This window comes from Pithys albifrons, chromosome 15, assembly GCF_047495875.1.
Source record: "Pithys albifrons albifrons isolate INPA30051 chromosome 15, PitAlb_v1, whole genome shotgun sequence".
NCBI classification, from domain to species: domain Eukaryota; kingdom Metazoa; phylum Chordata; class Aves; order Passeriformes; family Thamnophilidae; genus Pithys; species Pithys albifrons.
This window is the reverse complement of record NC_092472.1, coordinates 14,526,099-14,553,536: the sequence shown is the minus strand read 5'-3', so window position 1 is coordinate 14,553,536 and position 27,438 is coordinate 14,526,099. Positions and strand designations below refer to the sequence as shown.

Sequence of the window (27,438 nt, the reverse complement as noted above, 5' to 3'; positions counted from 1 at the left end):
GTGTGTAAATCTGGAGTATTTCTCCTCAGGGTGATTCCCTGTGGGAGCAGCGCAGGCCGTGCCGCTCCGAGCGATGGCACAGGGGCCACAACTGTGATCAGGCAGGTTTGGTCCACCCCCACAGCAAAATCTGTAAATTTTTACCTAAAGGGAGTCCAGCAAGTGAATGTTTTCTGGTTCCAAGTAATTTAAAAAGTGCTCAGGAGAGTAAGGACAGGGAACATCAAAGAAAGGCCTTTGGAAAAGAGGCAGATTGGAAACCTCTGAGCTGCCACCAGTGATCGGGGGGGACTTATGCTTATTAACTGATAATGTTATTAATCGATATACCTATCATAGAATTTGATTAGTAGTTATAAAAATCACTGTATAGCATATGGCAAAAATCACAAAGTACAGACCTGTCCTTGAAGATGCCATACCAAGAGGCCCCAGAGCCTCTTGCACTAATTAAAACAGCCAGGACAACCCTATGAAACAAAGATAAATCAGAAGATATGTCAAAAGAGCAAGATAAGCAGAGAAATTCACCAATTAGACCAGTTACAGTTGCCAACAGATCAGGTTTGAAGCAGTTGTGAGCAAAAGGTAAAAAGTTCACGGGAGGAAGAGCACTGACTTCATCCCCAAAGACCACCAGAGACCCTGCCCTGAATTCCCAGGAGAAAAGGTGCAGGTGCAAGGAGTGGCACAAGGCAGAGAAAATGGACATCAGTTCTTGAAACTTATTATAATAACCCTGCCTTCTCTAAGAAAATAATGTTTATGCATGAAGAAATAGTAAATATGTATAACATACTTGCATATAAACCAGTTGTTAACTCGACCAGGTGTGCAGATTTTTGGAGGAGCCATCCCCCCTGCACCCAGGCCTGGGATAAATGTACCTCTCTATAATCTTACTGGATATACAGTCTTATTTCCACAAATCACCAGGGGGAGAGGTTTGGTCCATAAGGCTCCCTACTCTCCCCTTTGCTGAGTTTCTGCCCTGGGAAAACCCTCTTTGCTCAGGGATGCCAAAGCAATGCCCATCCAGACCCCGTGGGCCACCCTCACTCACTCCTGTCTTTGTTTGCCACTGCACCAGGGATCATCCAGTTCAAATATTGAAGGAGAGGCTTTTAAAATATACATTGGCAGCACTGCTGTAATTCCAGCCAGGGGCTCCAGTGACAGCAGCCATGGCCTGATTTGGAGGCAGGGGGAAGGAGGGAGCAGCAGCAGGGAGTGTTGGAGGTCAGCCTGTGTGTGCTGTGCTGGCTGCAGGGCCCCGGCTGAGGAGCAGCCTGGGCACAGACAGGGCTGAGGGAGCTGGGGGTGTTTAGCCTGGAGAAGAGGAGGCTCAGAGGTGACCTCAGCACTGTCTGGAACTCCCTGAAAGGAAGTTCTGGCCAGGTGGGGGTTGGTCTCCTCTCCCAGACACTCAGCAATAGGACAAGGGGGCACGATGGGCTCAAGCTCTGCCAGGGGAAATTTAAGCTGGAGATCAGAAAAAAATTCTTTCCAGAGAGAGTAATCAGGCATTGGAATGGGCTGCCCAGCGAGGGGGTGGATTCCCCATCCCTGGAGGTTTTTAAACTGAGACTGGCCATGGCCCTGAGTGCCATGATCTGGTAAAGGGACTGGAGTTGGACCAAGAGTTGGATTTGATGACCTCGGAGGTCTTTTCCAACCCAATCGATGCTATGATTCAAGAATCGGAGCAGAGAATCCTCCTCCACGCTCAAGTGTGGCAGCCAGGCAGGGTGGGTTTATCCCTGTGGAGCCACACATGCAGGGCTGGCTTGATGATCCCCTGTGAGGCTTGTACCAGCCTATGGATGTTGCCCTGGAACAGATGGAAGCTGGAGGCAAGGAAACAGACAAGCCTCCACTTATGGGGTAACAGGCTGAAATAACCAGATGAGCTGCTAAAAAATTGCCCATCAGTTCGAAATCCTTCACTGCCCTCAGCCCCAAAGCTGCTGGTAAACAGGACACTCCCAGTCCCTCTGGGCTCTGGGCAGATGGGGCTTTCTCCACTCCCTGGGACACATTCTTCCCTTTCACTTTGCCCTGCACTAGTCCTGATGTGTCCATGAGGGAACTGCCTGCCCTGCAAAATGTTCTTTGGGCTCAAATGGAACTCCAGCCAGGCTGTCTTACTTGCAGAGGACAACACTGAGGGCCTTCCCAGGCTGGGATGAGCAGGAGGCACAGGGCAGGGGCTGCAAGGATTGCGTTCTCCAGCCTGCCTGGAAGGATGCTCCGGCCACAGTGGGGTCAGTGCCAGAGATGATGTGTATTTGCTTTGAGAAATCCCCCAGATTTAGTTCCTTAATGGGTAATTAACATTCCAACTTCTCCTCGGTAATAGCCTTTCCAGCCCATGGGAAACCCACAGACAGGGTGACGCTGCAGGCGGATTTCATAACTCAGCCAGTGACTAAACAAAAAGGCCAGGGAAAAGGGAACGCAGCTCCCAACCTCTTCTCCTGCCGAGCTCTGGCCCTGGAGTAAACTGGTTCAGGCTGAGAGGGGTCAGTGGGAAGCAAGTGGCTTGACCTGTGAAGGTCTTAGCTCCAGGCTTCCCGCAAGCAGGAATTTCTGGTGCTCAAATATCACTGTTTCCATGGCTGTGACTTGTTCTCATGAGCCACCAGACCAGTAGCCTTACTGGTGGCCTTGAAATAGAGACTGGAGCTGGAAGAGGCCAAAACTGCCCCCACAGCGGGATGAAACTCCAGCTGTTTCCCTGGTACAGAGCAGGGTCTGCAGCTGAGGCTCTCTAACAGGCCCCTCAAAGTGGCATCTGCCCTCCAACAGCCCTGGCAAAGACACATTCACGGTCCTGAATCCACCTATTCACAGGTAAAAAAAGAAAACTCTTCTGTTTGCTTTTAGGGCAGTTTTTAGTTTCGGAAGGGCAGTTTGTGCAGTTTGTGCATGCACACATGTAAATGATGTGTCAGAAACAGGCGTAAGGAGATTAAAACAGAAATCTCCAGTGCTGAAGTTAAAGCACTTAAGGAATTGGCAGAGACTTCAAGAGCCAGTTTCTGGTCCTAATGAAGTCGGTGGAAGAGCTGCCATGGACTTCAAGGGGACCATAATTTGGCTGTAACTCAGTAGGGAGCTGAAAGTGTTGATTAATAAATTGGAGACAATGTGGAGGAAAGCCACTGAACTGCTTTCCGACAGATGTGCTGAAGAAGAGCCTGTGACTTGAAGCACACAGGAAAGGAACTGGTTTCCTTTGTGTTTTCAAACAGAAGACAGCAGAAAAAAAAAGCTACCTGATACTCATGTAAAATGGCAGAGCTGGTATTAATAAACCCCAGTGCCTTTCTGAGCAGCCTTCTGTTTCCTTCCACCACGAGTCAGACATGCTTTAAAAAAAAAAAGTATTAGCAAATGTCAGACGAAGAATTCAACAAATTCTTTTTTCTCAGACGAAATTATTCAGTGGAAAACTTTACCACTGGAGATTGTGGATTCTGCAGATTGTTCTTGGAGTTTGGTGCGTGCCTTTGATTACTCATTGCTGGCTTTTTGCTCAATGATTTGTGCATGAATCTCCTCTGGCAGAGGTTAGCATGGCCTCGGAATGCTGTTCCCGGGGGAGATACTTTTTCAGGCTGAGCTTGCAAATCATTTAAGGCTGAAAAAAAATAATCCCTTTAATACCGTTTACAGCAGTCTGCAGCTGAAAAACTTGCTGTTTGTCCCTTTTTGTTTTCTGAGCTTTCAAGTAACTTTGGCGTTGGCAAGATATTCAGGGATCTTCAGAGAAAAAGCTTGTAAGGGAAGTGAAATGTTTAAGGATAAGAAGACTTTGACTTCAATAAACTCCTCAGAGCACATAAGAAAATTTGCAGCCATAATTGTGTGCCATTCTTTGTGTCTCTTTTCCCTACGATTTCCTTTCTTCTTTTCTTTTTGTTTGTTTATCTGCCTGTTTCATTTGATTGAAATTGCTTCCTCGACTCAGGTTCAGTGGGAAGTTCTCCCAGAATATGCTCCCTAAACCAAACCCAGCAGATCTGCCACATTTCATCCCTGTGAGCTGGACATGAAACTTGTCCCCATGGGCTAGACATGAAACCTGACAGTGTTGTCTTAGTGCACCACATCCCTTCTGACATGGGCAGTAAGATGGACCTGGGGAGCTTGTGCTGGTGATTGATGTGGGCTCCCTTCCTCTGGACTGGAACGTGTCTCCACATGCTGTCGGTGTCCCCAACAGCCTCCAAGGGCAGGGGCAGCAGTGGAGTAGCTGAGCTGTGTTAAGCTCATTTTTCCTCTCTCTGAGGAATGAAGGGAATTTTGTGTGTGTGTGCATGCAGGTTGGAGGCATGCAGTTGGAACCCGTGACTTGGATGTGGCCCTTGAGCTTGTCTTGGGCTTGGGGCAGAAAAACTGAAGCAATGTGATGTACCAGTGCTCTGAATTGAGACATGGGTTCTGCGGCTGGGGAAGAGGATGGGGACAACCTCAGGCTTGGCTTCGAAACTCTGGCACAAAGGGTGAGTGTACACTGGGGGAAGAGTGTAAGAGCCATGAGCCTGACACCCCAGTTACACCAAACACACTGCCTGGGCCGCACCCTTCGGGCACCCCATCCTGCTTATCCCGGGGAACGGGGGGAGTGTGGTGAGCCTGGAGGGAGCATCGTGGGGCTCATGGATCATAGCGGGGCACATGGATCATAGGGGGGCACACGGATCATAGCAGGGCATATGGATCGTAGTGGGGCATATGGATCATAGCGGGGCACATGGATCATAGCGGGGCATATGGATCATAGCGGGGCACATGGATCATAGTGGGGCACACGGTTCATAGCGGGGTACACGGATCATAGCGGGGCGCACGGATCATAGCGGGGCGCATGGATCATAGGGGGGCACACGGATCATAGTGGGGCACACGGATCATAGCGGGGTGCACGGATCATCACAGGCGCCCGGGGCGCCGGGATCAGAGCCCTCCTGCGGGGGCATTATCGCGGGGCTCACGGTCCCCCAGGGGGCTGGACGGGCGAGGAGCTGGGGCCACGCGTGGCAGGGGCAGCCCCGAGCGCCGCGGGCAGTACAGCCCCGGCCGCAGCCCCAGCCCCAACCCCGGCCCCGGCCCGGCGGAGCCCCCGGGCGGCGCTGGCGGGGGGCGGCGGGGGCGGTGCCTGCCCGGGCGGCGGGCGGGACGCGCCGAGCGGAGCGGAGCGGGGCCGGGCTGGCGGAGCCCGGCGGAGCGGGCGCGGTGGAGGCGGCGGCCTGGGGAGCGGGCCCGGCGGCGGCAGGTACGGCCCGAGCGGGGCGGGCGGCGCAGACAAAGGGCGGGTGGGCGGCATTGCAGGTCTAGCCCCTGCACCGCCCCGGCCGGGCTGCGCCGGGGACCGGGCCCGGCGGGTCCCCCTCGGTACCCTCGGGAGGAACCGGCCCGGGAGGAGCGGAGCGCCCACCGCCCCGAGCGGCCCCGCCAGGCCCAGGGGGTGTCGTCACTCGGGGGGCTGCGGGGGGCGGCGAGGCCGCGCCGTGTCCGGGGTGTCCCCGCCCCGGCGCTGCCCGGACACGGCCAGGAGCCCGCCAGGCCGGGCTGCAGCGCGGGGCGAGGCCCGGGGGTGCAGCCGTGCTGGCCGAAGCCGTGCAGAGCGTCGGAGCGGCCGGGGCTGGAGCCACTCGGGAGGTGCACACCTTGTGCATGGCACGGCTTGGCCGCGCTGCCCGGCGCCCCTGAGAAACACCGCACCGCCCCCCCCGGAAGAGGTCCTGGCTTTTCCCTGCCACCGGTGGGATCCTGGGCCTCTCACGCATAGCTGTGTGTGTTATCTCCCGAAGTCTTTTGGGTTTGTCCCCACCACTGCACAGGCAGGCTGTTCCCTGCTGATGGGGGCAGCCCCTGGTGCCCAGTGGCACAGAAGCCACACCAGCTTGGGCGACCTTTGGCACCATCTGGAAGGCTTTGCTGCCTGTCGAGACTGGTGCTCCTTCCCAGCACTGCAGTTGCATCCCAGCACTGGGGCTCTCCCTTTTTGTGGTCCCAGCCAGCAGCTGCCACAACACACCATGAGGATGGTCATCTTCCCACTACTGGTCCTTGCAGTGTTGGGAAGCCGGTGCCTTGCAGTGCCCCTTTGTCAGCGGCAGCCTTGGAACAGCAGCTCTTCCTGCAGCAAAGCAGCATCTTTGTTACTCTGATCTTGAGAGTGTTTTTTCTGGGGCTGGGCTGGTGCAGATAGGGAGGTGGCAGTCCCGTGCCTGGTGCCCTCGGCTGCACATGGGGAGCATGGCTGAGGAAGTTGTCCTTTTCCAAATAAAACAACCAGGATGAATTCAATAGGAAATAAGTTCCTTGCTTCTGAGTGAACTTGCCATGGGTGGAGAAGAAGGAAATTAAACAATAGAAAAAGCGTGTGGGGCTTGATACAGCAGGAAAATAAACCCCAACATTGCTGGCCTCTGGTGGGATCACCGAGCATCTTCCCTTCACCCATGGTGCTCCTTTGGGTAAAGATGATGAAGGCGAAGCTCATGTTTCCCAATGCCCCTTTGTGTCTGGGGCATCCTTGTGTATGTATGGGGAAGCCAAGGCCTCCCGAAACCACCCATCAGGTTCACATCACCCAGCCCCCAGTATGTGCCATGTCGTACCAGCAGCTGCAGTCCCCAAATTCCTCCCTTCCAACCTGGAGCCACTGGCATGGAACACACATGCTGATGGGAAAGTTCACACACACAAAGCCTTTCCCACTTCCTGTGGGAAGCTGGTGGGTCTGGTGTGGCCATGTTTGAGTGGGGATGAAAACCCATCCTGAAAACTCATCCTGGCCAAACAGACTTTTCACTACAGGTTGTTTTGTGTTTTTTCTCCCTCTCCGTGCAGTCCTGTCAGTACTGTAGAACATGACATGTTTAATGCGCTGTTGGTGGTAATTTAAACAGAAGGAAAAAGATGCCTCAGTTAAAAACCCGGCTGGAATGAAGAGGGAATGATTAATATTTTTTTCAGTAGCATGTCATGGTGAAGTATGGCACAGGCAGACCTGTCCCTGCAGTGGAGTGTCACCAGCACCACCTGCTCCTCTCATTCTGCAGGCTTTTATAAACAGGTTTGATTTTGGGGGCACTCGATGCTGGAGGACTGTGGTCCCACTGAACATCCTGTCTTGGGGGCTTCTGTCTGGGCACTGGAGATGGAGCTGCTCTCTTGTCTGTGTTCTGGAGAGGGATCCTGGAGGGTTTTGTTTAAAAGGGTTTTTTTGTGGAATTCTGCCTTCTGGATGTACCTTAATGAGTGGTGGTTTTATTTTTGGTTGTTGAGGTAGAGTGTGCTAGAATGAGGTTAGGACTCAACAGAGAGAAACAGGATGTTCAGTACCTGTGTCTTGTGCCTGCTTCATGGCCTTGGAGGGTATGGGTTCCCAGCCCTCTTATTGATGTTTCCAACCCTTCCAACTTCAGTACCTCAGAACTGCCCTTGGCTTCCTTGTGTGTTTTTGTCTGAGGTGGTGGCATTGTTTTGTGTGTTCTTACAACTGCCATCATCACGTGTGTTCTGGTGGGGTTGGAGATGGGAGCAGGAGGACCCGCATGGAGGGAAAGTGTGATGCTGCATTCTTGGAGACCACCCTACAAACCTCTGGGGGGCTGTGACAACCCAGTCCCCAGGTGCCAATGGGAGAAGGTGCCCCCTGCACCCCTCTCTGTGCCCATGCCTTGGTGTGGAGGAGCAGGGCAGCCCTTGTGCTGGGACCCCTGGAAGGGCTGGATGAGTCACACCATGCGGACGCAGGGAGACAACGGCCTGTAGCTTGTGATTCATGTTGTTTTCCTGCAAAAGCCACCAACTGTAATGGCAGAGCTTGCAGAAGACGAATCAGTATCAAGCTGTAAATTCCATGTGTGTCTGCTGGCCAGCAGGGAGGGCACTGGGGAGTCCATTCCTACGTCCTCCCCCAAAACAGCTGTAGCCCTCTGTCCCAGGAAGGGGTCAGGATCCTCAGCACTACTTTCAGATGGCACAGACCTTCCTAGAGGGGTTTAGGAAGGCCAAGAGATCCCTAAATGTGGGATGTCCCAGAAGGAACTGCCCTGGTATCCATGGTGGCCATGTCCAGAGTTCAGTCCTGCTGCTGGTCTGGTCTGAAGCTGTGAGATGGAGGTTGTCTTGGGGAGACCAAGACTGTCTCCCAGGAGCTCTGCCCTGTTGTTCCCCTTCTGCCAGGGAACCCAAAATATCTTGGGAGTCTTATCACTCTTGTAAAGCACAGAAGAACAGGTGCTTTGTGTCTCTCTGGGCTTGGGCATGTTAAGGGTTGGATCTGTGGTGAGAGGTGTCCCACTCTGCTCTCTCCACCTCACAGGGAGATGTGCATCTCATTCATTCTGTGGCACTGGGTGTGGTCTGGAAGGGTGACATCTCCCAGCGTGTCCCTGCTCCTCAGAGTAGCCTGCTGCTCTCTTGGCCCTGCCTCCCATGCCTTGGTCTCAGAAAAACCCAAATGCTTTCTAGCTTCTTGTCAGCACCTCACCCAATACCCCCTTCCTTCCTAACACCATCTGCATCTTCACAGCCTTGTACAGCACTGCAGCCTCAGGGTTTGGGGCCCTTAAAAAAAGGGAGGCATGTTAAAAAGTGTTAATGACACAGTTGCAAACTGCTATCAATGCCTGGACACAGAGTTTAGGCCGTTTTCAATCTCCTCCATCAGCCTTGATCCACGCCTTGCTGTGCTGGTGCATTTCTGGCCTCCTGGATTTATGTGGGATTGAGGCCAGGAGGGGAATCTGTTCGGGAACATGGAATGGGGATGATTTGCCTGATGGCTGGGTGGGGACATGGGAGCCCACCTAGGTGGGGAATGTCCCCAGGTGGAAAGCCCAGGAGCAGTGGGGTCTCCTGGCCCTGCTGGCCTGGGTCATGTGAAGCAGCATCAGTTGTTTTATCAGCTCTCACTGACTGAGAGTGTGGAGCAAGGATGGAGGTGCAGGTGGGGCATCAGAAGTTGGTTTTGTGAGCTTTTGCTTGGCTTGAAGCTCCTGCAGAGGAGAAGGAGAGGACAGGGCTGATGCTGTAGCTTGTGAGCAGATGAGCTAAAGCAACAGGCTTCCCTGATACATGCCACTTGGTTCCTGCAACCTCAGACATGGATCTGGAAACAGGGGAGGCAAGAGGGAGCTCGAGTGCCAGCAGCCCCAGTGCTGTGCTTGCTGGGGGCAGCTGTGGGCTTTGCCAGTGCTGTTTGAGGGGGTAAAAGCAGGGCAGATCCAGCAAGTGGCTCCTGTACTTTACGACTGTTCCTGCTCCCCGTGTTTACCCTGAGCTGCTGAGCCTTGCAGCCTCTGGTGTGTTTTAAGGGTGACAAAGTTTGTGTGCAGAGGTAATGTCTTTTATTAGCCTAACTAATACCTTTAGGAAAAAACAGATGTCCAAGGAATGCCTGTGCGGCCAGAATGTGTTGGTTTTTCCAACTGTGTCCATTGGTCTAATAAAAGATCTGACCTCCAGCCTGGCCCGGCCATGACCTTGGAGAGTGCTGGCCCTGGAAGCGTCCCGCCTGTGCGTCAGTGTGTGCTGCTCAGCCCTTCCCAAAGGACCTGCTGCCCCAGGAGCCTTCACAGGAGCTCACCCACACACACCCACGGCAGGGACTGCTCTGACTTCTGATTCAATACTGGCCTCAAGCACCCAGACCTGCGGGTGCATCGCGCTCCTGGCACCGTCTGTCCTGGCAGACTGCAGGGAAGTGGAGGTCATCTGCAGCTCAGCAAAGCATTGGGGCATCAGGCAGGATGGATGTGGTCTGGCAGGAGCATCTGGGGAGCCCCTGGGAGGGAAGAGCAGCTCCATCCTTGCAGGGATGTCTCTGGAATGTGGTCACTGGGTGGGTCAGTTGCTCTCTGTAAGCTGGTTCATGCTGTGGTTTTATGGATGTTGCTTTGCAAAAGTGCTGCTTTGGGGACGAGTTGGCACTCACAGGGCAGCCTGTGCTCCCCAGAACAGCTGGCAGTTCTTCTGTGGCAGGATGGATCTGCTCTCCTACCAACTTCAGGATCTCCATAATGGGAAGCTGTCAAGAAAACAAAACAGCTGGCCCATCCTCTGGGTCTCGCAGCACTGCCATGGCCAAGCAGGGGGAATTACTGCTGCCCTGCAGCTCTCCGTGATCCAGGGTCACCCTCACACTCACAGCAGGATCAGCATCTCTGCAGGGAAAGTCTGGCCAAGCAAAATGTCAGAGGCTGTAAAAGGTGGCATCAGGAGGCTTTCAGTCCATGTTATTTGGGTAGGAGTCCTCATGAGACCTTGCTCTGATGAGAGTGCAGGCTGCTGCTCCATGAAATATAAAAATGCATGTGGGATTATTTTCCCTTCGTCCATTTTTTTTAAATACTTGGGATTTAGGCCCTGATTATCCAGAAAGGCTCTTGGGTGCCTGGAGAGCCACAGGAACCGACATGGCAAATTTTGAAGCAGGAAAACCCAATTCAATGAGTGGATATTCTCCCCCTGTGAACCCACTTAAAATTCATGGAGAGTTTTGTCAGTAAGAACCTGTTTCAATTAACAGACAAAAGAAACTCTCCTCGTTAAACGCCTCTTTCAATTAAGGTTTGGGAGAATTCCCTCAACTCCTCTCTGAGGCTGTTTCCAAGGATTCAAGGGCACAAAATACTCCTGAGGAAGAGTCACCTACAAAGGGCTCTGGCTTTTTTGGGGGGTTGCAGCAGCACAACCTGAATCATAAAGTGACTGTGGGGCGTTGGGATGTTTGGTTGGGATGGTGTTGGGGATCACCAGTGCCAGGAGTTGTCTGCCCAGCCCGCCTCCCTGGGGCGTAGGAAAGCTAATGACTGCTGCTAATTGTTGGCTTAGTTTGTGGAGAAGGCTGATTTCGTGTGGGTTTTGGGAGATGGAGAGGTGCTTTTCCATATCAGGATGTTGAGAACAAAGGGGGTGAGGAGCCACTGGTGCTCCAGGACCAGAAATGGGGTGACCTCTGCCGGGGGGTCCTCTGTACAGCCTCACTGGTAGGGGCTGCATCACCTTGGAGCTGGGAAGGGGCTGGGACACGGGTTTTGTCATGGGCAGGACTCAGGCACATGGGAGTAAGATGTGAGTTTTGCTAGAACTAGCCTTAAAACCACTGCCAGTTGGGTTTGCCAGCTGTTCTGCCATGCAGAAAGTTTTAATCATGGTCTTGCAGGGACCTTACCCAGTTCTTTGGGGATTTAGCTGGGTTTCTTTAATTTATTCAGACTTCTTCTCCCCTAAAAATTCAAATACTTGCAGTGATTCACTGCACACCAAACCTTCCCTTTCCATCCCTCTGCAGGGAATGAACCACTCTCATGATTGAAGGAAACCCAAGAAAAAGATTACTTTTATCTTCTGCAGTAAAACTGAAGGGCTAACAGGGTTTCCTGGGTGAAAAAATGGCTCATCTAAAGCTGGGCACTTCAGCTGAAAGTAACTTTTTTAGAGTGAAAATCCTTGACCACTTTCACTGGGCTCATTGCTCATACTGCTTTCTTTCCCACAGGAGCAGGCAAGTGGTGGGCAGACAGAGATGGGGGTTTGTTTCCAGAGGGGAGTGAGGCGTTGAGAGGAAATGTGGTTCAGCAGCAGCAATTCAGGTGGATGCTCCAACTGCTCGTTTCTGTCCAGGCTTTATAATTCAGATCTTACAATAAGAGATGAGCAAAGGGGAGGATTTTCATGCTGAAGTCCTCCTGGGGTGGAAATACTCCAGACCTTACAAATCACAGATAAGTTTTCCCAGTATTCCCTTGTGTTTGCTCCTATCCAGCCTGTACATGGAGGGGAGAATCCCAACTGTATGGGATTTGGGTGGGAGCAGCATTGGTGGCTGCCTGACCCTGCCTGTGCCAAGGGCAGCTGCCAGGCTTCTGTTTTCTTTACTTTTGCACCTTTTGGGCACTGGGGGAGGCTGCTGTCCTTAGGAAAGCCAGCTGGGACTGTCCCTCTCCCAGCAGCAGGGTGTTTTTTCCATGGCAGGTTGTAACTACTGGTTGCAAAGCGCTTAAGCAGCCAGTGTAATCTACCATTAAGACACTCCTTATCTGGTATTGCAAAACCCTGTGGGCAACCTTGGAGAGTAGGTGACCAGGACGAACTCCTTTCTGTTCCTCTGTGTCCTTCTGCATGTTTTCCCCTCTCTGTCTGCTTTGCATCCCTCTCCCCTGAAGTTTTGTGCCTGGTTTCTCTCCCTGGGCGGCTGTGGGGTCACAGAGCTGCTGTGGTGCAGAGCTTTGCTCCCAGCTCCCGGAGCACCTTGGTGGGATCATCACCGTGCACCACAGTAAAGGAGATCATCTTTTCCTTCTTGTGTCCACTCTTGGCCAGTGGGTCTGGCTCGGGAGGGAGATGATGGGGACAGGGACAGGCTGTGGTCCTTTGCACCCTGTGATAGCTCTTTTCCCTTGCCTGTAATTTCAGCTCTCTGCAGATATTTCCAGTTGCAGCTGGTGTCGCTGCCATTCAGAGCTGATAAAGGCAACAGTGCAGAGGTGGGTGTTTTAAAGGCCATTTTTTCACGCCAGTTACTTTTTCATTTTCAAAGCAAGCTCCCCTGTCATGAGCTCACAGTTGTCTCTTGAATAATGTGATAGCATTAATCTCCTCTCTAAGGACGTGCTTAGCTCAGTGGTTTTAGATCTGTAGCCCTCTAAATATTACCAGCAAGTGAAGGGGATTCCCTCTAGAGGGAACTTAAACCTATTAATAATAATTTGGCGCCTTTTGTGCATCTTTTACAGGTAGTGCTGATTCCCAGGGCTGCAGGGCATCGGCTAGTGATTGCTGGGGGTGCTGGTGAGGGTGCCTAGGGTGTGGAAGAAACAGGAGGTGGGGTGGGATGAGCACTTTTGCCCTGCTGGGGGCTTGGGTCCTAGCCTGGCCAAATTTAGACCTTCCAGTAGCCTTTTGCCTTCAAATGTCCAAGCAGAAGATGAAGCAGATGTGTTGGTGGGGCCACATTCCCTGTGGTGGTTGGATATGGGAAGGGAAATGTTGGAGTGAGCAGGAGTGATTGCAAATCACTGAGCTGTGCAATGCAATTTAACATCCTGCCTCTAAATCCTCCTCCATCCGTGCTTAACCCCCCAGGGCTGGCTTACATGGAGAAGTGGAGCTGGCATGGTGGTGACCTGGAGATTTCCCAAGTGGTCTTTCCCTATGATGATGAAGAGTGAGGAGCAGGGGTGCCCACCCAGAGGGTGCCGGCAGGAGAGGAGCAGGATGACCCATCTGACTGCGGTATTAAGGATGTGGCTTCAGCTCTGTGGGTTGAATGTTGGAGGTTTGTGAGCTACTGGAGTCAGGGGTTAGGGTTCTTGCATGAAGTCTTGGGGTATCTTCTTCCTAAAGGTGGATTCCTGATTCCCCTTTGCAGCCGTTTCCAAAGTGGTACAAGGGAAATGTGTGAGCAATTTCTTGCTGTGTCACACCTGTAGTTTTGAGCTCATCTCCCATCCCTGGGCTCCGAGGTTGGGACAGTTGATTTATCTGACAGTTGGGACTTATGAACTGCCTGATGTTCACTGCCTGCACCTGCAGCCAGATATATTCCACCCCCCAATAAATCATACCCTGCTGTGGTTGTCTGCTGGAATCACTGACCCTTTCCTCTCCTCTGGATCTACTTGCACTTCCTTGCTTATATTTGATCCTCCCATTGCATCCCTGCAAAATCTCTCTGGAGGTGAAAGGAAGAGCACTGCAAGCTGCTAATGGAGATGATTTCATCCCCTCTCATCTCCTGCAGTGCCCCTCTGGCTTTCTGGGGTGCAGTGTTTCCCAAGGGAGTGTTTGTGGCAAATAACTCTGGGCAGGGAGAAACCTCAGCCTCCAAACTGCAGTGGGGGATGGACTGAGAAAAGCTTTCAACCATTTTCCTCTTCCTCCTGCAGCCCTCTTAGTTTTGAAGTGCTGATAGTAAAGGGCTTCCCTGTCCACTGGTTGCACTCCGTGCCTGTCCTGGGGTCAGATCCAGCTCTGCAGGGTGTGCTGGGCTCCCAGCCACGCTGGGAAGCCACTCAGATGCTGATTGTGTTTGTCAGGGCAGCCGGATTAAGAGCACTGTGGCTAAGTCTCCTTGCTGAGCCTCCCCTCCAGTGGAGCCTGAGCTGCTGTGTTGCTCAGAAACCCACCAGAAAAGAGCATTTTCCAGGGCTCTTTCTACCAAGGTTCTTGGCATGTGGCTGTGGCTGTGCACCCACCTGGGTAATGGGAGCCTGCCATCACTGTACAGTGTTTCTGGGGGCCTGAAGTCTGTGTGTGGGACTCAGGCTGACATTTTCAGCTCTTGCCTTTTAAATAACCACTGTGGATTTAAAAGGCACCGGAGCAGCTTCTAAAAATCAGGTTAAAAGGAAGTTTGACCCTGGCTGTCACCTTGCCAGCTCCTGTGTTTTTTTTCTGTTTTACCATCATGTTTCCCTTTTGTTTTAGAAAAGCTGTTGGTCTCAAGGACTTGTTTTGTGCTCTTGGACCTAAACCTGCTTCCTTCTCTGACGGGGAGCTGTCAGCTTTCCCACCACTGCCAGGGGTGCAGATTTGCTGGGCAGAATGCAGCCAACACCCACTTGTATGCGGAAAGCCCTGAGCAGGAGCATCCCCACGCCGTAGCATCGCCCTAACCCCCTGAGCATCCTCGCCGTGGAGGGTTTGCTCTGGCAGTGAACCGGCAGAGCAGGATTCCTGCCTGCTCGCTGCCACACTGGCGGGTGCGTGGGGCGTGACGCTGCCTGCCCCGGTCCTGGCTCACACCTGGCTGCTCCGGGGGTCCAGCACTGGCCCCTGCCCGGGCAGGCTTTGACGTGGCAGCCTGGGGAGAGTCAGCTGGTGTCTACCTGGAGATGCTGTCTCCAAAGCATGGTCATTATGTACTGTAATTAAAAGCTCTTAGAAGAGGATGGACTAATGAAGCGCCCTTGGAAATGGCAGGTGATGTAGGTGCAGAGCCCTATACCCTGCCTCGTGGAGGGTGGTGCAGGGATGGACACACAGTCCTGTCCATCAGCTGCTGGCTCCAGCATTTGGCATCAAACCCACTGCTGTCATTTGCCCACCTTTCACTGTGGGAATGTGGCTGCCTGTACCCACTGCTGCTGGCAGATGAAAGAAACGGAGAGGGAGCAGGATGTCATGGCCAGGATGCTGGGTAACGCAGTCCCAGCTCTCCCTATCCCTAGACAGGTATTGCCTCTGCACAGGCACATCCATAAAATCAGCATCTCCGTGTGCTTCTGCTTTTGGACCTGGACAAGCACTCTGCTCTAAAATCCTGTTTGCCTGGGATTGCTGAAGGTCCAGCCCCACTGGGGAGAAAAAAGTGAGGTGAGACAGGCAGGGCATGCCTTGAGGGGCTGAGAGTGGAGGTGCATCCTCTCTTGGTCCTGCTTCAAGATCATCCATGTGCACAAAAATAAATTGCAAATCAATAAACCCAGGTGCTCTGCCGTGTGCAGCACAGAAAGCTGTTGCTTGTGCATGGTGGAGTTGGCGATGGAGGAGATGGTGGTGGAGGCTGGGTGGAGACTGGCTGCTGGTGGCACCTGCGGGGGCCTGGCTGAAGCAGTGCCATGCCAGCAAGGTTGGGAAGCAGTGTCTGGAGCAGGACTCGCTGCAGGGAAGGGCAGGGATGACAGGATTACCCTGCCAAGCCCCAGTCTGTAATCCACAGTACCACTCAGCTGGCCACATTTAATCCTGTTAGAAGCCTGGCTGGTGTGCGCTGGGAGGGTGCTCAGTCACAGAGCTGGCAGGGCACAGGAAGCTCTCCCTGGGAGGAGTGGGGACTCCTGCCATTGTCCCCAACACGTGATGAGTTTGGGGAAGGGCTGTAAGGCACCATGCCAGTACTATTTTTTCCTTAACCACACTGGCTGCATCTATGTGTCACCCAGGTGGCTTCACCTCTCAGCAAGCAGTGCCATCCTTTTTTCAAATGGGCCTCTCACAGGGAGGGGAAAAATGTTCCCAAGGCCTCTTTTGCTCCACATGGACGCTCTCGCATGCCCCTCTCAGTGACCTTGTCTGGCAGCTCTTGGCTCGGCCTTGAGCCGCCCATCTGGCCAGCTGCCCATGTCCCTCCCTGCCAGCCAGGCTGGGTGATGGGGGGCCTCCCCCCACCATTCTCTTTGATACAGCCTGGCTCTCACTGGGCAAACAGGAGTGGGCTGCTTCTCCAGCTACTTGAGGCAACAGGGACTCATGGGGGGCTGGCTGGGGGCTCCCCTCCATAGCACCTGGTGATGCTGCTGCACTCCAGGCTCACCCCGCAGCTGGAATCCCAGGGCACGCGTGCGCGCTGCGCTCCCGCCCCATCCCCGGCACTGTCGGAGCTCACAGCGTTCTTGTGGCAAGCCCTGGCATGCCAGCGAGCTTGCCGAGGGATCTGCCAGGGCTGTCGTGCCGGCAGAAACAGCAGCAGCGTTGGTCCTCTCTCCTTGCGCTCTCATCCTACCTCTGTCTCGCAGGGTGCCGTGTGGAGCCGGAGAACCAGGGAGCTGCCATGGCCACATTCCCACCATGTGCTGTGCCCAGGCCGCCCGCTACCCCCTCGCCCCGCTGAGGCCATGGGGCTGCTGCTGCCACCGCTGCTGCTGCCACAGGAATTTCGGCTCAGCAAGGGAACTCTTGGTGCCTCTGCCATGGTGACATGAAGCTGACAGCGAGGGACGCCCGACTGCTGGAGGGGAGAGAGCCTGCACAGGCAGCCTGCTAGTATTTTAATTTATTAGTATTATTCAGTTTTATTTTACCTGATTTTATTTTGGTTGGTTGCTTGCTTCTTCCCCTCCCCGGGGCTTGTGAGGGGAGGGGGTGAGCAGAGGAGAGGGGCCCCACCTTGCCCAGCGGATGCAAGGATGACTGTGCTGGCCAGGGCCCGGCGAGGTATCTGGCAGCTCTCTCCACAGGTGGTGTTGCTCCTGCTCTTTGCCTTCTGCCTTCTCAGTGTTTTCATCTCTGCATATTATTTATATGGGTGGAAAAAGGGCTTGGAGCCCTCTGGGGACGTGGCAGGGCCAGACTGTGATGAGCCCAAGGTCGCCCCTTCCCGCTTGCTGCCACTGAAAACAATCAAGGTGGTCGACTCCTCCCGCACGGATCCCTTGGTGCTGGTCTTTGTGGAGAGCCTTTACTCCCAGCTGGGCCAGGAGATTGTGGCCATTTTGGAGTCAAGTCGCTTCAAGTATAGGACAGAGATTGCCCCGGGGAAGGGGGACATGCCCACGCTGACTGACAAGGACCGGGGACGCTTTGCACTCATCATCTACGAGAATATCCTCAAGTATGTCAACTTGGATGCCTGGAACCGGGAACTTCTGGACAAGTACTGTGTGGAGTATGGCGTGGGCATCATCGGCTTCTTCAAGGTAAGGGGGGGTACATGGGGCAAGCCAAGACCCCACTGCCAGGCTGGATGTGAGCAGGATGGTTCTGGGATCCTGCTGCCCCAGAGGGACTTTGCCCTCTCCATGCTTTCTGTCAGCAACCTGAATTGGTGTGGAGCTGGGCTGCAACCTGGCACAGGGCACAGGCTTCTAGCAGATGTCACCATCTTAGCCCTCTCCCCGTGGAGGGGTTGTGTGGCCTCTGGGTGTTTCAGGGGTAAAAGCACATTCCTGGGATCCAGTTGCTTTTAGCATCCCTGTTTCCCAGGAATGACTCCTGATGACTCCAAAAAGCATGAGCAGGTATTTTGCTCAGTAGCCCTTCTCCTGCCCAGGGCTCCCAACCTTGGGGCATTTTACACATTGGACATGAGCAGGATTGAGTGTGTGAGAGGGACAAGGGCTCCCCATGCTCTGGAGAGGAAGGGGGGGACCCAGCACCCAGATCTCCAGGGATGGTGAGCGGCTTCCTCTGTTGCTGTGGCTGTTGGTGTCCCCAGTGAGCCCCTGCCTTGTGCCCTGTGTGCCATCTGCTCTAGCCCCCATTTTCCTCATGCAGGCCAACGAGAACAGCCTGCTGAGTGCCCAGCTGAAGGGCTTCCCCCTCTTTCTCCACTCCAACCTGGCGCTGAAGGACTGCAGCATCAACCCCAAGTCACCCCTGCTCTACATCACGCGCCCCAGCGAGGTGGAGAAGGGAGTGCTCCCTGGGGAGGACTGGACTGTCTTCCAGTCCAACCACTCCACCTATGAGCCGGTCCTCCTGGCCAAGACCAAGTCAGCTGAGTCCATCCCGCACATGAGCGTGGATGCCGCGCTGCACACCACTGTGATGCAGGACCTGGGCCTCCACGACGGCATCCAGAGGGTGCTGTTTGGCAACAACCTCAACTTCTGGCTGCACAAGTTGGTCTTTGTGGACTCTGTCTCCTTCCTGACGGGCAAGAGGCTCTCCCTGCCCCTCGACCGCTACATCCTGGTGGACATCGATGACATCTTTGTGGGCAAGGAGGGCACACGCATGAAAGTGGAAGATGTCAAGGTGCACCTGTCCTGGCTGGGTGGGCAGGGGATGCATGGGGCGGGACACTTGTGCTTGCTCAGGGATGAGCTTTCCTTTTCCCAGAGAGTCCTCTGTCCTCCTGGGAGCTCCTCTGCGAAGCAATCAGGGACATGGGTCCTCACTCTGGTGTGGCAGCCATCCCTGAGGCCATGGGCTGAGGACACCTTGTTTTCTCTCTCCTCTCAGGCACTGTTTGACACACAGAATGAGCTGCGCACCCACATCCCAAACTTCACCTTCAACCTGGGATACTCAGGAAAATTCTTCCACACAGGTGAGGAGGGCAAGGGCATCTTTTCCTGTGGGTACCACACAGCTGGTGTTGGGACACCAACTGATACTCAGAGAGACAGCTGTTGGGGCTGCAGGAGGGTCCTCAGGCATCCCACCCTATTTTCCCACCACCTGCTCAGTGAGTCACTGAGAGGGGCTCCCGCTTCCTCTGCTCCTGCTGCTCACATGCTCTGCATGCTCCGTGGTGACAGCAGTTGTGTCTGCAGGTACCGATGCTGAGGATGAAGGCGATGACCTGTTGCTGTCCTACGTGAAGGAGTTCTGGTGGTTCCCCCACATGTGGAGCCACATGCAGCCTCACCTCTTCCACAACCAGTCGGTTCTCGCTGAGCAGATGACCTTAAACAAGAAATTCGCTGTCGTGAGTAAGATGCCACCAGTGGGGGTGTTTGTGGGGGGGAAGGAGAGGAGAAGGAGAGCAAAGAGGATTCTCAGGAGATGGTCTCTGCTTGGAACAAAGGGACCTGGTGACATTAAGTCATATCCCCCACATTGCCGCTTGGTGGTAAATCCAATTATACACTTGTACCTGGAGCAAAAGAATTTATCTGCACCAGCCAACTTGCTGCTTTGACAGTGAGCTACCTTAGTGTCTGTTCAAGGGAAGACCCTGTCTGTGCACTGCAACTGTGTCTGCCTGGCCCAGCACCGTGTGAGTGCAGAGTTCAAGTCCAGGGCAATGCTCAGCTTGGCACCCTGTGATGCTGTGCTGGATGATGGTGTTGGATCCTGGGGCGATGCTGTGCTGAGAGCCTCCAGCTGATGGAAACTCCCTCTGCAGGCCGAGCTTTCGGGGAAATATTTGGTTTATAAAAGCAGGCTCTGTCCTTCAGCTTGGTCAGGGATTGTTTGTCCTCTTCAGCTGTCCTTTATGTGGCTCTGCTGAAGGCAGCACTGACACCAGACTGTGCTGTGACTGACTGGCAGCTGTCTTGAATCCAAGGGAGTAAAGCCAGACTCAGTAGTAATGATTGCCTCCTATGGCCCAAGAGAGGGATCTTCAGACTGACTTGAATTCATTATCTGATAATATGCTTAATTAGAGAGACACCAGACCACCCCTACTTGGGATAGGCAGTTGTCCAGCTCAGAATTTACAGGCTGTTTTAAATCTACTGATGTAAACCAATTTACAGTCCTGTATAGCTGTATCTCCTTGTTCTTCACAAGAAAAGCTTTGCTGTTGCTGTTCTGTTGGTGACAGCAGATGACAGTGATGAGGATGGTCTGAGTGAAGCAGAGGAGCTGGTGTCCATCCAGCGTGTCTGCTCCTGGGCTCCCTTGTATGAAGACAGTTGGGCATAGGAGAGGATGCTCAACCCTGCCCTGGTTGCTCTCCAGAGACATGACTAGACAATTTTTAGTGGGGAATGGGCAGTCCCTTGCAGAGAGATTGGTTTGGGATGTTGTGAGTTTTGGAGTCTCCACAGTCACTCACTTCCCACTCTCTTCTCTGCAGGAGCATGGCATCCCCACCGACATGGGGTACGCTGTGGCCCCGCACCACTCTGGTGTGTACCCTGTCCATGTGCAGCTGTATGAAGCTTGGAAGCAGGTTTGGTCAATCAAAGTGACCAGCACAGAGGAGTATCCTCACCTGAAACCTGCTCGTTATCGCCGTGGCTTCATCCACAATGGCATTATGGTTAGTGGCCAGGCTTTGTCTCTGGTGCTTCTCTCCTCTTGTCTCCCTAACAAAACCCAGGACCTCAGTGGGTGGTCTCTGGACAGCTTCCACTCGAGTGGGCTGTGCCCTCTGCTCATTCTGCATGGGGGAGGCTTGTGTGAGGACAATTTTTGGCTTTTCCCTCTGTCCACAGTGTCCCTTCTGCTGTGTGGATTCAAGTTGAGGGTGGTGAGGGACAGTGGAACTGGTCCTGACCTACAAGGGATTGAGGACTCCCTTTTTTTTGGGAAGGGAAGGGCATCCAGCTCTGGAAGCCTGGAGGGGGTCATGTGACTGTTTCATTTTGCTCTGGTTTCTCCACTTGCTCCATCCATATCTTTTTGCTGCCCCAGGTACTCCCCCGGCAAACCTGTGGCCTCTTCACGCACACAATCTTCTACAATGAGTATCCTGGTGGCTCCAGTGAGCTGGACAAAATCATCAATGGGGGTGAACTGTTCCTGACTGTGCTTCTCAACCCTGTAAGTACTGCCCAGAGGCAGACGGACAGGCATCTCACAGAGCTGTCCCAGCACTGCTGTGGAACAAGTCCTCGAGGTCCTCAGCCAGGGTCAGAACTGTTTGCATGGGATGGCTGCTGGGTAGGGCTGTGTTAACCCCTGCTCTGTCCTCTCCACTTCAGATCAGCATCTTCATGACCCATCTGTCCAACTACGGCAATGATCGCCTGGGCCTGTACACCTTCAAGCACCTGGTCCGCTTCCTCAACTCCTGGACCAACTTGAAGCTGCAGACGTTGCCACCTGTGCAGCTGGCACAGAAATACTTCCAGATATTTTCTGAAGAGAAGGACCCGCTGTGGCAGGTACCCCCCATGCCTTGATGGAGAGGCCCTGTTTGTTGTGCTGGGAGAAGGAAGTGTGGTATAGCTGGAGGTTGGACTAAATTACCTCCTCAGGTAGTTGGAAACTACCTCTGATTCCCTGGGTAAGCAGTGGTTTTTCACCTCTCTTTGGTTCTGTGGCAGTTCCAGGAAGGAGTTTACACCGTAGATCTGGAGATCAGCCCAGTCTTTGTCTTGCCTCTTGAGCAGTGTGGTCTCCCATGTGTCTGCTCAGGCTGGAGGGGCTGAGCAGTGATGTGCAGTTCCATCCAGGCTGCCTTGTCCCTGATCCCCCCTGCTGTATTTCAGGATCCCTGTGAAGACAAACGGCACAAAGACATTTGGTCCAAAGAAAAGACCTGTGACCGATTCCCAAAGCTTCTCATCATCGGGCCTCAAAAAACAGGTGCTTCCCTTCACCCTTGGTGCCATGAGCATTCTGGGAGGCTTGACAGGACTTCTCACACCCCTAAATAGCTTCTCTCAGCCCTTCTGCCCTGAAGCAGAGCTTGAAGGGAGGTTTGCCTCAAGTCGGCTCCTGCTTTCTCTCTGTCTGCAGGAACAACTGCCCTTTATCTCTTCCTTGGGATGCATCCAGACCTGAGCAGCAACTACCCCAGCTCAGAGACCTTTGAGGAGATACAGTTCTTCAATGGACACAACTATCACAAGGGCATTGACTGGTGGGTGTCTGTGCTGTGGGGACTGAGCTGGGCAGGAATGGGACCAGTGGTGCTGTGGGGTTTCCCATCTGAGTGTCTGAGATGTCACTTGCGAGGGGTGTGCTGTGCACATCTTGTGGTGCCCCGGTGCCTGCCTCACGCTGTGCCTCCCCCAGGTACATGGAGTTCTTCCCTATCCCCTCCAACACCACCTCTGACTTCTACTTTGAGAAAAGTGCCAACTACTTTGACTCTGAAGTGGCTCCCCGGCGAGCTGCAGCCCTGCTGTCCAAGGCCAAAGTCATCACCATCCTCATCAACCCTGCAGACCGAGCCTACTCCTGGTATCAGGTGAGCCTCTGCCTTTCCTCTGCATTGGGCAGTCCCATGGGGCAGTGGGCAGGGTGGCTTGGTTTGGGATGTGAAGCGACAACTGGCACCACACTTGGCTGAATTTATCCATGAGGATGCATTGTGGGGATTTGGGAGCTGCTGCACCTCTTGGGGAGCCCAGGATTTGGGTTACCCCAGGAACAAACCTGCCTTGCTCCTGCCTCACAGCACCAGCGAGCCCACGATGACCCAGTTGCCCTGAAATACACCTTCCATGAGGTGATCACAGCAGGACCTGAGGCCGCTCCAAAGCTCCGGACCCTGCAGAACCGCTGCCTGGTGCCGGGCTGGTACGCCACCCACATCGAGCGCTGGCTGAACAGCTACCATGCCAACCAGGTAGGGATGGAAACACCCCATTCGTACAGTGGCAACACCTGTGGAGACCCCTCAGCCAAGCAAGGATGTGGGAGGAAGAGAGCTTGGATTCAAGGATTCACCGCACCACCACTGCGGAGGTGCTCCCATGGGAGCTGCTTTTTATATACCTGGAAAACCATGGAGGGAAGAGTGAAAGTACTTGGAGAAATGGCGGTGGGCAGATGCTGTGCAAGAAGGGAGCCCTTGCAGTGTGAGGCTGGTGATGGACAATGCACAAAGATGTCCCTGTGTGGGTTGTTACTGCAGGGTTGAAAGGGAGCTTGAGGAGGAGTGCTATGGGTGACTGCAGAGTCACCCAACACTTGCCTGCATGCTTGTCCACAGGCTTTCCTGGGGCTGCCCTGTGTGGTGTCACCACACCTTCGAACAGGACAAAAATAGCAGGTGAAGCTGCCCATGGTTCAAGCTACCTGCCGGGAAAATGGGAGCTGGGTGCCAGCCCTGCTATGACCCGCACAGTGCAGCACTGCTGGGGTGTACAGGATCAATCCCTGAATGATTTTTCCACTGTTGATTAACCTTATAGAGTCTATTAGTTGCCTGCTGCTGGCATAATTGCTGTGTTGCAATCCTGTCTGGCCGTGGGTCAGGCAGCCCTGAACAAAAGCTCTGATGTTGTCCTGGGTGGGCCCTGGCCCTGGCTTTTAGTTGCATTTCTTTTTCCGCCATCCAGTGTAAGGGAACAGTGGGCACACTGGCAATCAGTAGGGGCCCCTGGGCAGGCTGGTGGCAGATTTGGCTCTGAGGTGGCTGAAGATGTGCAAATGTGTGGTTGTGCCCTAGGAAAGTAGGGCTGGGAGCCAGTGGCACCTCATTACCCTACCTTGCTCCTTCCAGATCCTGGTGCTGGACGGCAAGCTGCTCCGAACAGAACCTGCCAAAGTGATGGAGACGGTTCAGAAATTCCTTGGTGTGACCAACTTCATCGATTACCACAAGACCCTTGCGTGAGTCCTTCCTTGAAATTTTCAGCAAGGTGATGTGGTGGCGAATGAGCCTTAGTGGGCTGCTTATTGCATAGCTTCAGAGGGAACATGTTGTGCCAGGCAGCTGATGTCAGCTGTGCTGTGGATTCCAGAGGTGAAGAAGTGCCCTGTGCAGGGCTGGGCAACAGTGGGGCTTGCAGGACAGGGTGCTTGTCCGTGGAAGGTGTGGCAGGGCAAGAGGGGTGAGACAAAGCTCTCACTTTGCAGGTTTGACCCAAAGAAAGGATTCTGGTGTCAGCTTCTGGATGGAGGGAAAACGAAATGCTTGGGAAAGAGCAAAGGGAGGAAGTATCCCGAGATGGACTCGGATGTAAGTATGCAAAAAGCCTCCTGGGATGATCCTGAGAGGCTCTGGGGGCTGTGCCAGGGTGATGGGCTTGGGGCTGCTCCACCTGACCCTCCTCTTTGTTCTCCCATTGCAGTCACGCGCCTTCCTGCGGGACTATTACAGGGACCATAACATAGAGCTCTCCAAGCTCCTGTACAAAATGGGGCAGACACTGCCCACCTGGCTGCGGGAGGAGCTGCAGAGCACCAGGTAGCTGCTGCCTGCTGCCACCCCAGCAATACCTGAGCGGGGCCGACCCCTGCTCTGGTGGGACCTTCTCAGCAATACCCAGCTGTGGCCTTGGAGGGGACCCATGGAAACGTACAGCATCTCCAGAGGCTTGGAGGGGATCCCCAGGAGCGTGTGGCTGCACCTGAGGCTTGGAGGGGACCCCAGGAGTGTACAGCTGCTTGAGTGGCAGTCCAATTCTACAGTCCCTGTGCTGCCACCTCTCCGCCTGCCCCATACCTGTGTTTCTTTCATTTTATTTTTCCTTTTTAATTCCTGATCCCTTCCTGCCCTGTTCTGATGCAGAGAAGAGGCAAAAATTCCCCCTTTCTCTGCCCAAAACAGGCTCCAACTGCCCTGAGCCAGAGGGCAGCAGCAGAGCTGTCCCTCACCACCAGGTCCGAGGGTGGAGGAGCCATTCTGGGTGCACTGGTGGTGACTTTGCTGACCTGGAGCAGAGCAATGGAGCTGGTGGAGACCCAAATCACAGAGGAGCCCAGATGTGCTCCTGCCATCAGCCCCATGGCAGGAAACATAAGAGTTTGCAGGATTCCCCCAACACCTACTTGGAAATGCTGCGAATAAGGTGGATTTTTATTTCAAAGACTTGGGCACAATTTCTTTGGTCATCTCTGTTAATTTTCAAGCTCCTCAGCCTCTGGCTTCCCCTTCATGGGCAGCATGGTGGGACTCTAGCCTAGCAGGAGAAGGGACTGGCATGCTGGTCTGGGCATACTGGGCCCAGTGTGTTTCCCAGTATGCTCCTGACCCCCAAGCCCACCCTGCAACCTTGTACACATGTGGTGTTTCCTGTGGTAAAGCCGAGTGGTGCCCGGCATTCCCTGGCACAAGGAGGGCTCGGGGACAGAACAGACATTGGGGTAACAGCAATCAGTAGGATTCTGAGAACTTCAAACCTCTTGAATATAAAAAACAAAAGTATTTTAATAATGTTGGGGTTTTGGGGGTTGAGGGAGGGTTGATTTGGTTCCCATTTTGCAGAGGGATGTTTTTCTTCAGTGCCAGAATTTGTACCTAAACCCCAAGGGTTTTACGTGGTCTCTTTGGTTGTTAATGCGTGACATGGACAAAGGTCAGTGGAGAAACGGGACAGTTTCCCAGTGTGAGACACGTCTTTATACCAGTGGTGCCCCTCTCTGCTCTCCCACGCCATGGAACTTGCTGGCTGATGAGGCTGAGCCATCATGAGTTTACTGGGATAAGGGCCCAAATTTCCCCTTGGATGGAGCTGCTCCACAGGATGCAGGATGGCAGCAGTTCCCGACAGAGGGGGTTGCAGTGCCCAGGATGCCATCCTTGCCTCCAAAGCGGAGCCAGAGCAGCAGAGGTGATGAGGTGTTTCACCAACAGGTGACAGAGGGGCCCTGCTGGCAGTGGGGTTCCCACCCAGTTGTTTCGCAGGAGCCCCTGTAGCTGTGGTGGGGCTGTGGGAGCCTGCACCTCCTGCTGTCCCTCTGTGGAGCTGTTCTGGGAGAGGATCCAAGCACTGGTGTTACGTCCTGTTGAACCAACTGCTAATAAATGAGGGGCTCTGGTTTTACTTGCTGGTTGTTGCCTCTGTCCCTTGTCACTGCCATGATCCAGTCCTGTCCCTGGGGGTCTTGGCTGCCTTTGGGGCCATCTTGGGAGGGGTTTGGAAAAGTGGTGTGTGGGAGCAGCCCTTCATGCACGAGGTGGCAGCAGCTGTCTAGTCCTGGATCCATCCATGCTGCACAGCGCCCACAGCCTCCTCGTCCTGGGACAGCATCCAGCACCGACTGCATTAGCACTGGGGCAGGGGTTTGGGGGGCTGGGGGATCCCTGCGTGCCTTCTTCCCCCTGCCCCATTATCCAGTCCCTGCCTGCCTGAGCCTGCCTACCCAAGCCTGCCTACCCGCTTGTCTGCTCCCTCCCTGCTGCCTTCCGCTGCCTGGCCCCTGCAAAGTGCTGGAGGAAACGAAGACAGAGCCTAATTAATCCCAGCCGGGTTTGTTTGAACCTGTCGGAGTGACAAACGATGTGCGGTGCTGCAGGAGCCGCTGGATGGAGGAGAGGGGGCTGCAAGGGGAGAGCAGAGGACTGCCAGCACCGTGGAGCTGCCTTCCTGGATGAGGAGGCTTTTAATTCCTGGCCGTGCTGGAGTAAGGCCAGGCCATGCACCCACTTTGGTTCCCTTTCTGGTGCCCCCAAGCCCAGGAGGGAGCAGTGGGTCTATGCCTGGGGCTGGCCCTCAGCCCTCATCCCTACCCAGGCTGGGTAAGGATGTGCGAGGAAACCCCATCTCGTCCCTGGGCTGCCCCAGGTGGGCCCAGCTGCTGCCCAGCTTAGCCCTGAGTTAATTGCTTGTTAATTAACAGAAGCATAGCGCAGCCCCATGCCATAGCTGCAGGGTGCCCAGGAGTATGATGAGGTCTCTGCCCTCCCACAGCCGAAGGAGAGCCACGGGGAAGGGAGGATCCATCCCCCTCGCCTTTCACCTGCCTTGGCACCAGTAATGTTTTCTAGCATCTACCAAAAATGTGCAAAGTTGATGAAATCTGTGCTGGGCTGAACAAGGGACAGGCTGAACTGTGGCCAGTGGGACCCCGGGGGCAGCAGGACACCAATGCATCTGCAGCCTTGTCCTGCAGCCTCTTATTGGAGACCCTAAGGCAGCCCCTGCCCAGCTGTGAGTCCCTGGGGGCTGTGTGGGGCAGTGGGTGTGAGTCAGCAGCCTCCTGGGAGTTTCAGAGGGCACAAGGCTGAGCTGAGGTTGCTCCTTGCAGCCCCTGCCCACAGACAGGGCTGTAGTGGCCATGGTGAGGGCTGACTTTCCAGCTCACAAGCTGCTGCAGAGCTGGGTCCATCCCCACAGACTTCTTTCTGCACCTTGATTCATCCTGCAGCATGCCCTGACATGTCGTGTATCCTTATCCAGACATCCCAAATCCATGCTCCAACACGTCCTGTGTCTTTCTGGCGATTGTGGATATGCTGGTGAATCCCTGCTGGAAATGGCTGCAGGAGGGATATGCACCCCAGCAGTGCCTGGGCTGCTCTTCGCGTAGGGTCAGGCGGTGCTGGTTGTGCCACAGCCCTCTGGGCTGGCAGGAGGAATGTAGGCAGGGAGGGATGCAGGCATGAGGAATTTGGTCAGGAGAGGTGTGGGCAGGAGGGATGCAGGCAAGGAGGGGTGTAGGTAGCAGAGTACA

General features: G+C 54.2%; 1 protein-coding gene across 1 annotated transcript; it reads left to right on the top strand.

The window, feature by feature from the left end:
- The first annotated feature begins 5,160 nt into the window (after positions 1–5,160).
- Positions 5,161–25,808, top strand: NDST1 (N-deacetylase and N-sulfotransferase 1). Its single transcript, XM_071570215.1, has 15 exons — positions 5,161–5,281; positions 16,485–17,384; positions 17,962–18,444; positions 18,652–18,739; positions 18,966–19,120; positions 20,219–20,404; positions 20,779–20,907; positions 21,069–21,251; positions 21,579–21,675; positions 21,829–21,952; positions 22,108–22,282; positions 22,493–22,663; positions 23,543–23,652; positions 23,899–24,001; positions 24,114–25,808. Exons 2-15 carry the CDS (start codon positions 16,875–16,877, stop codon positions 24,231–24,233), a joined length of 2,634 nt encoding a protein of 877 aa, XP_071426316.1. The 5' UTR covers positions 5,161–5,281; positions 16,485–16,874; the 3' UTR covers positions 24,234–25,808.
- Positions 25,809–27,438: the final 1,630 nt, after the last annotated feature.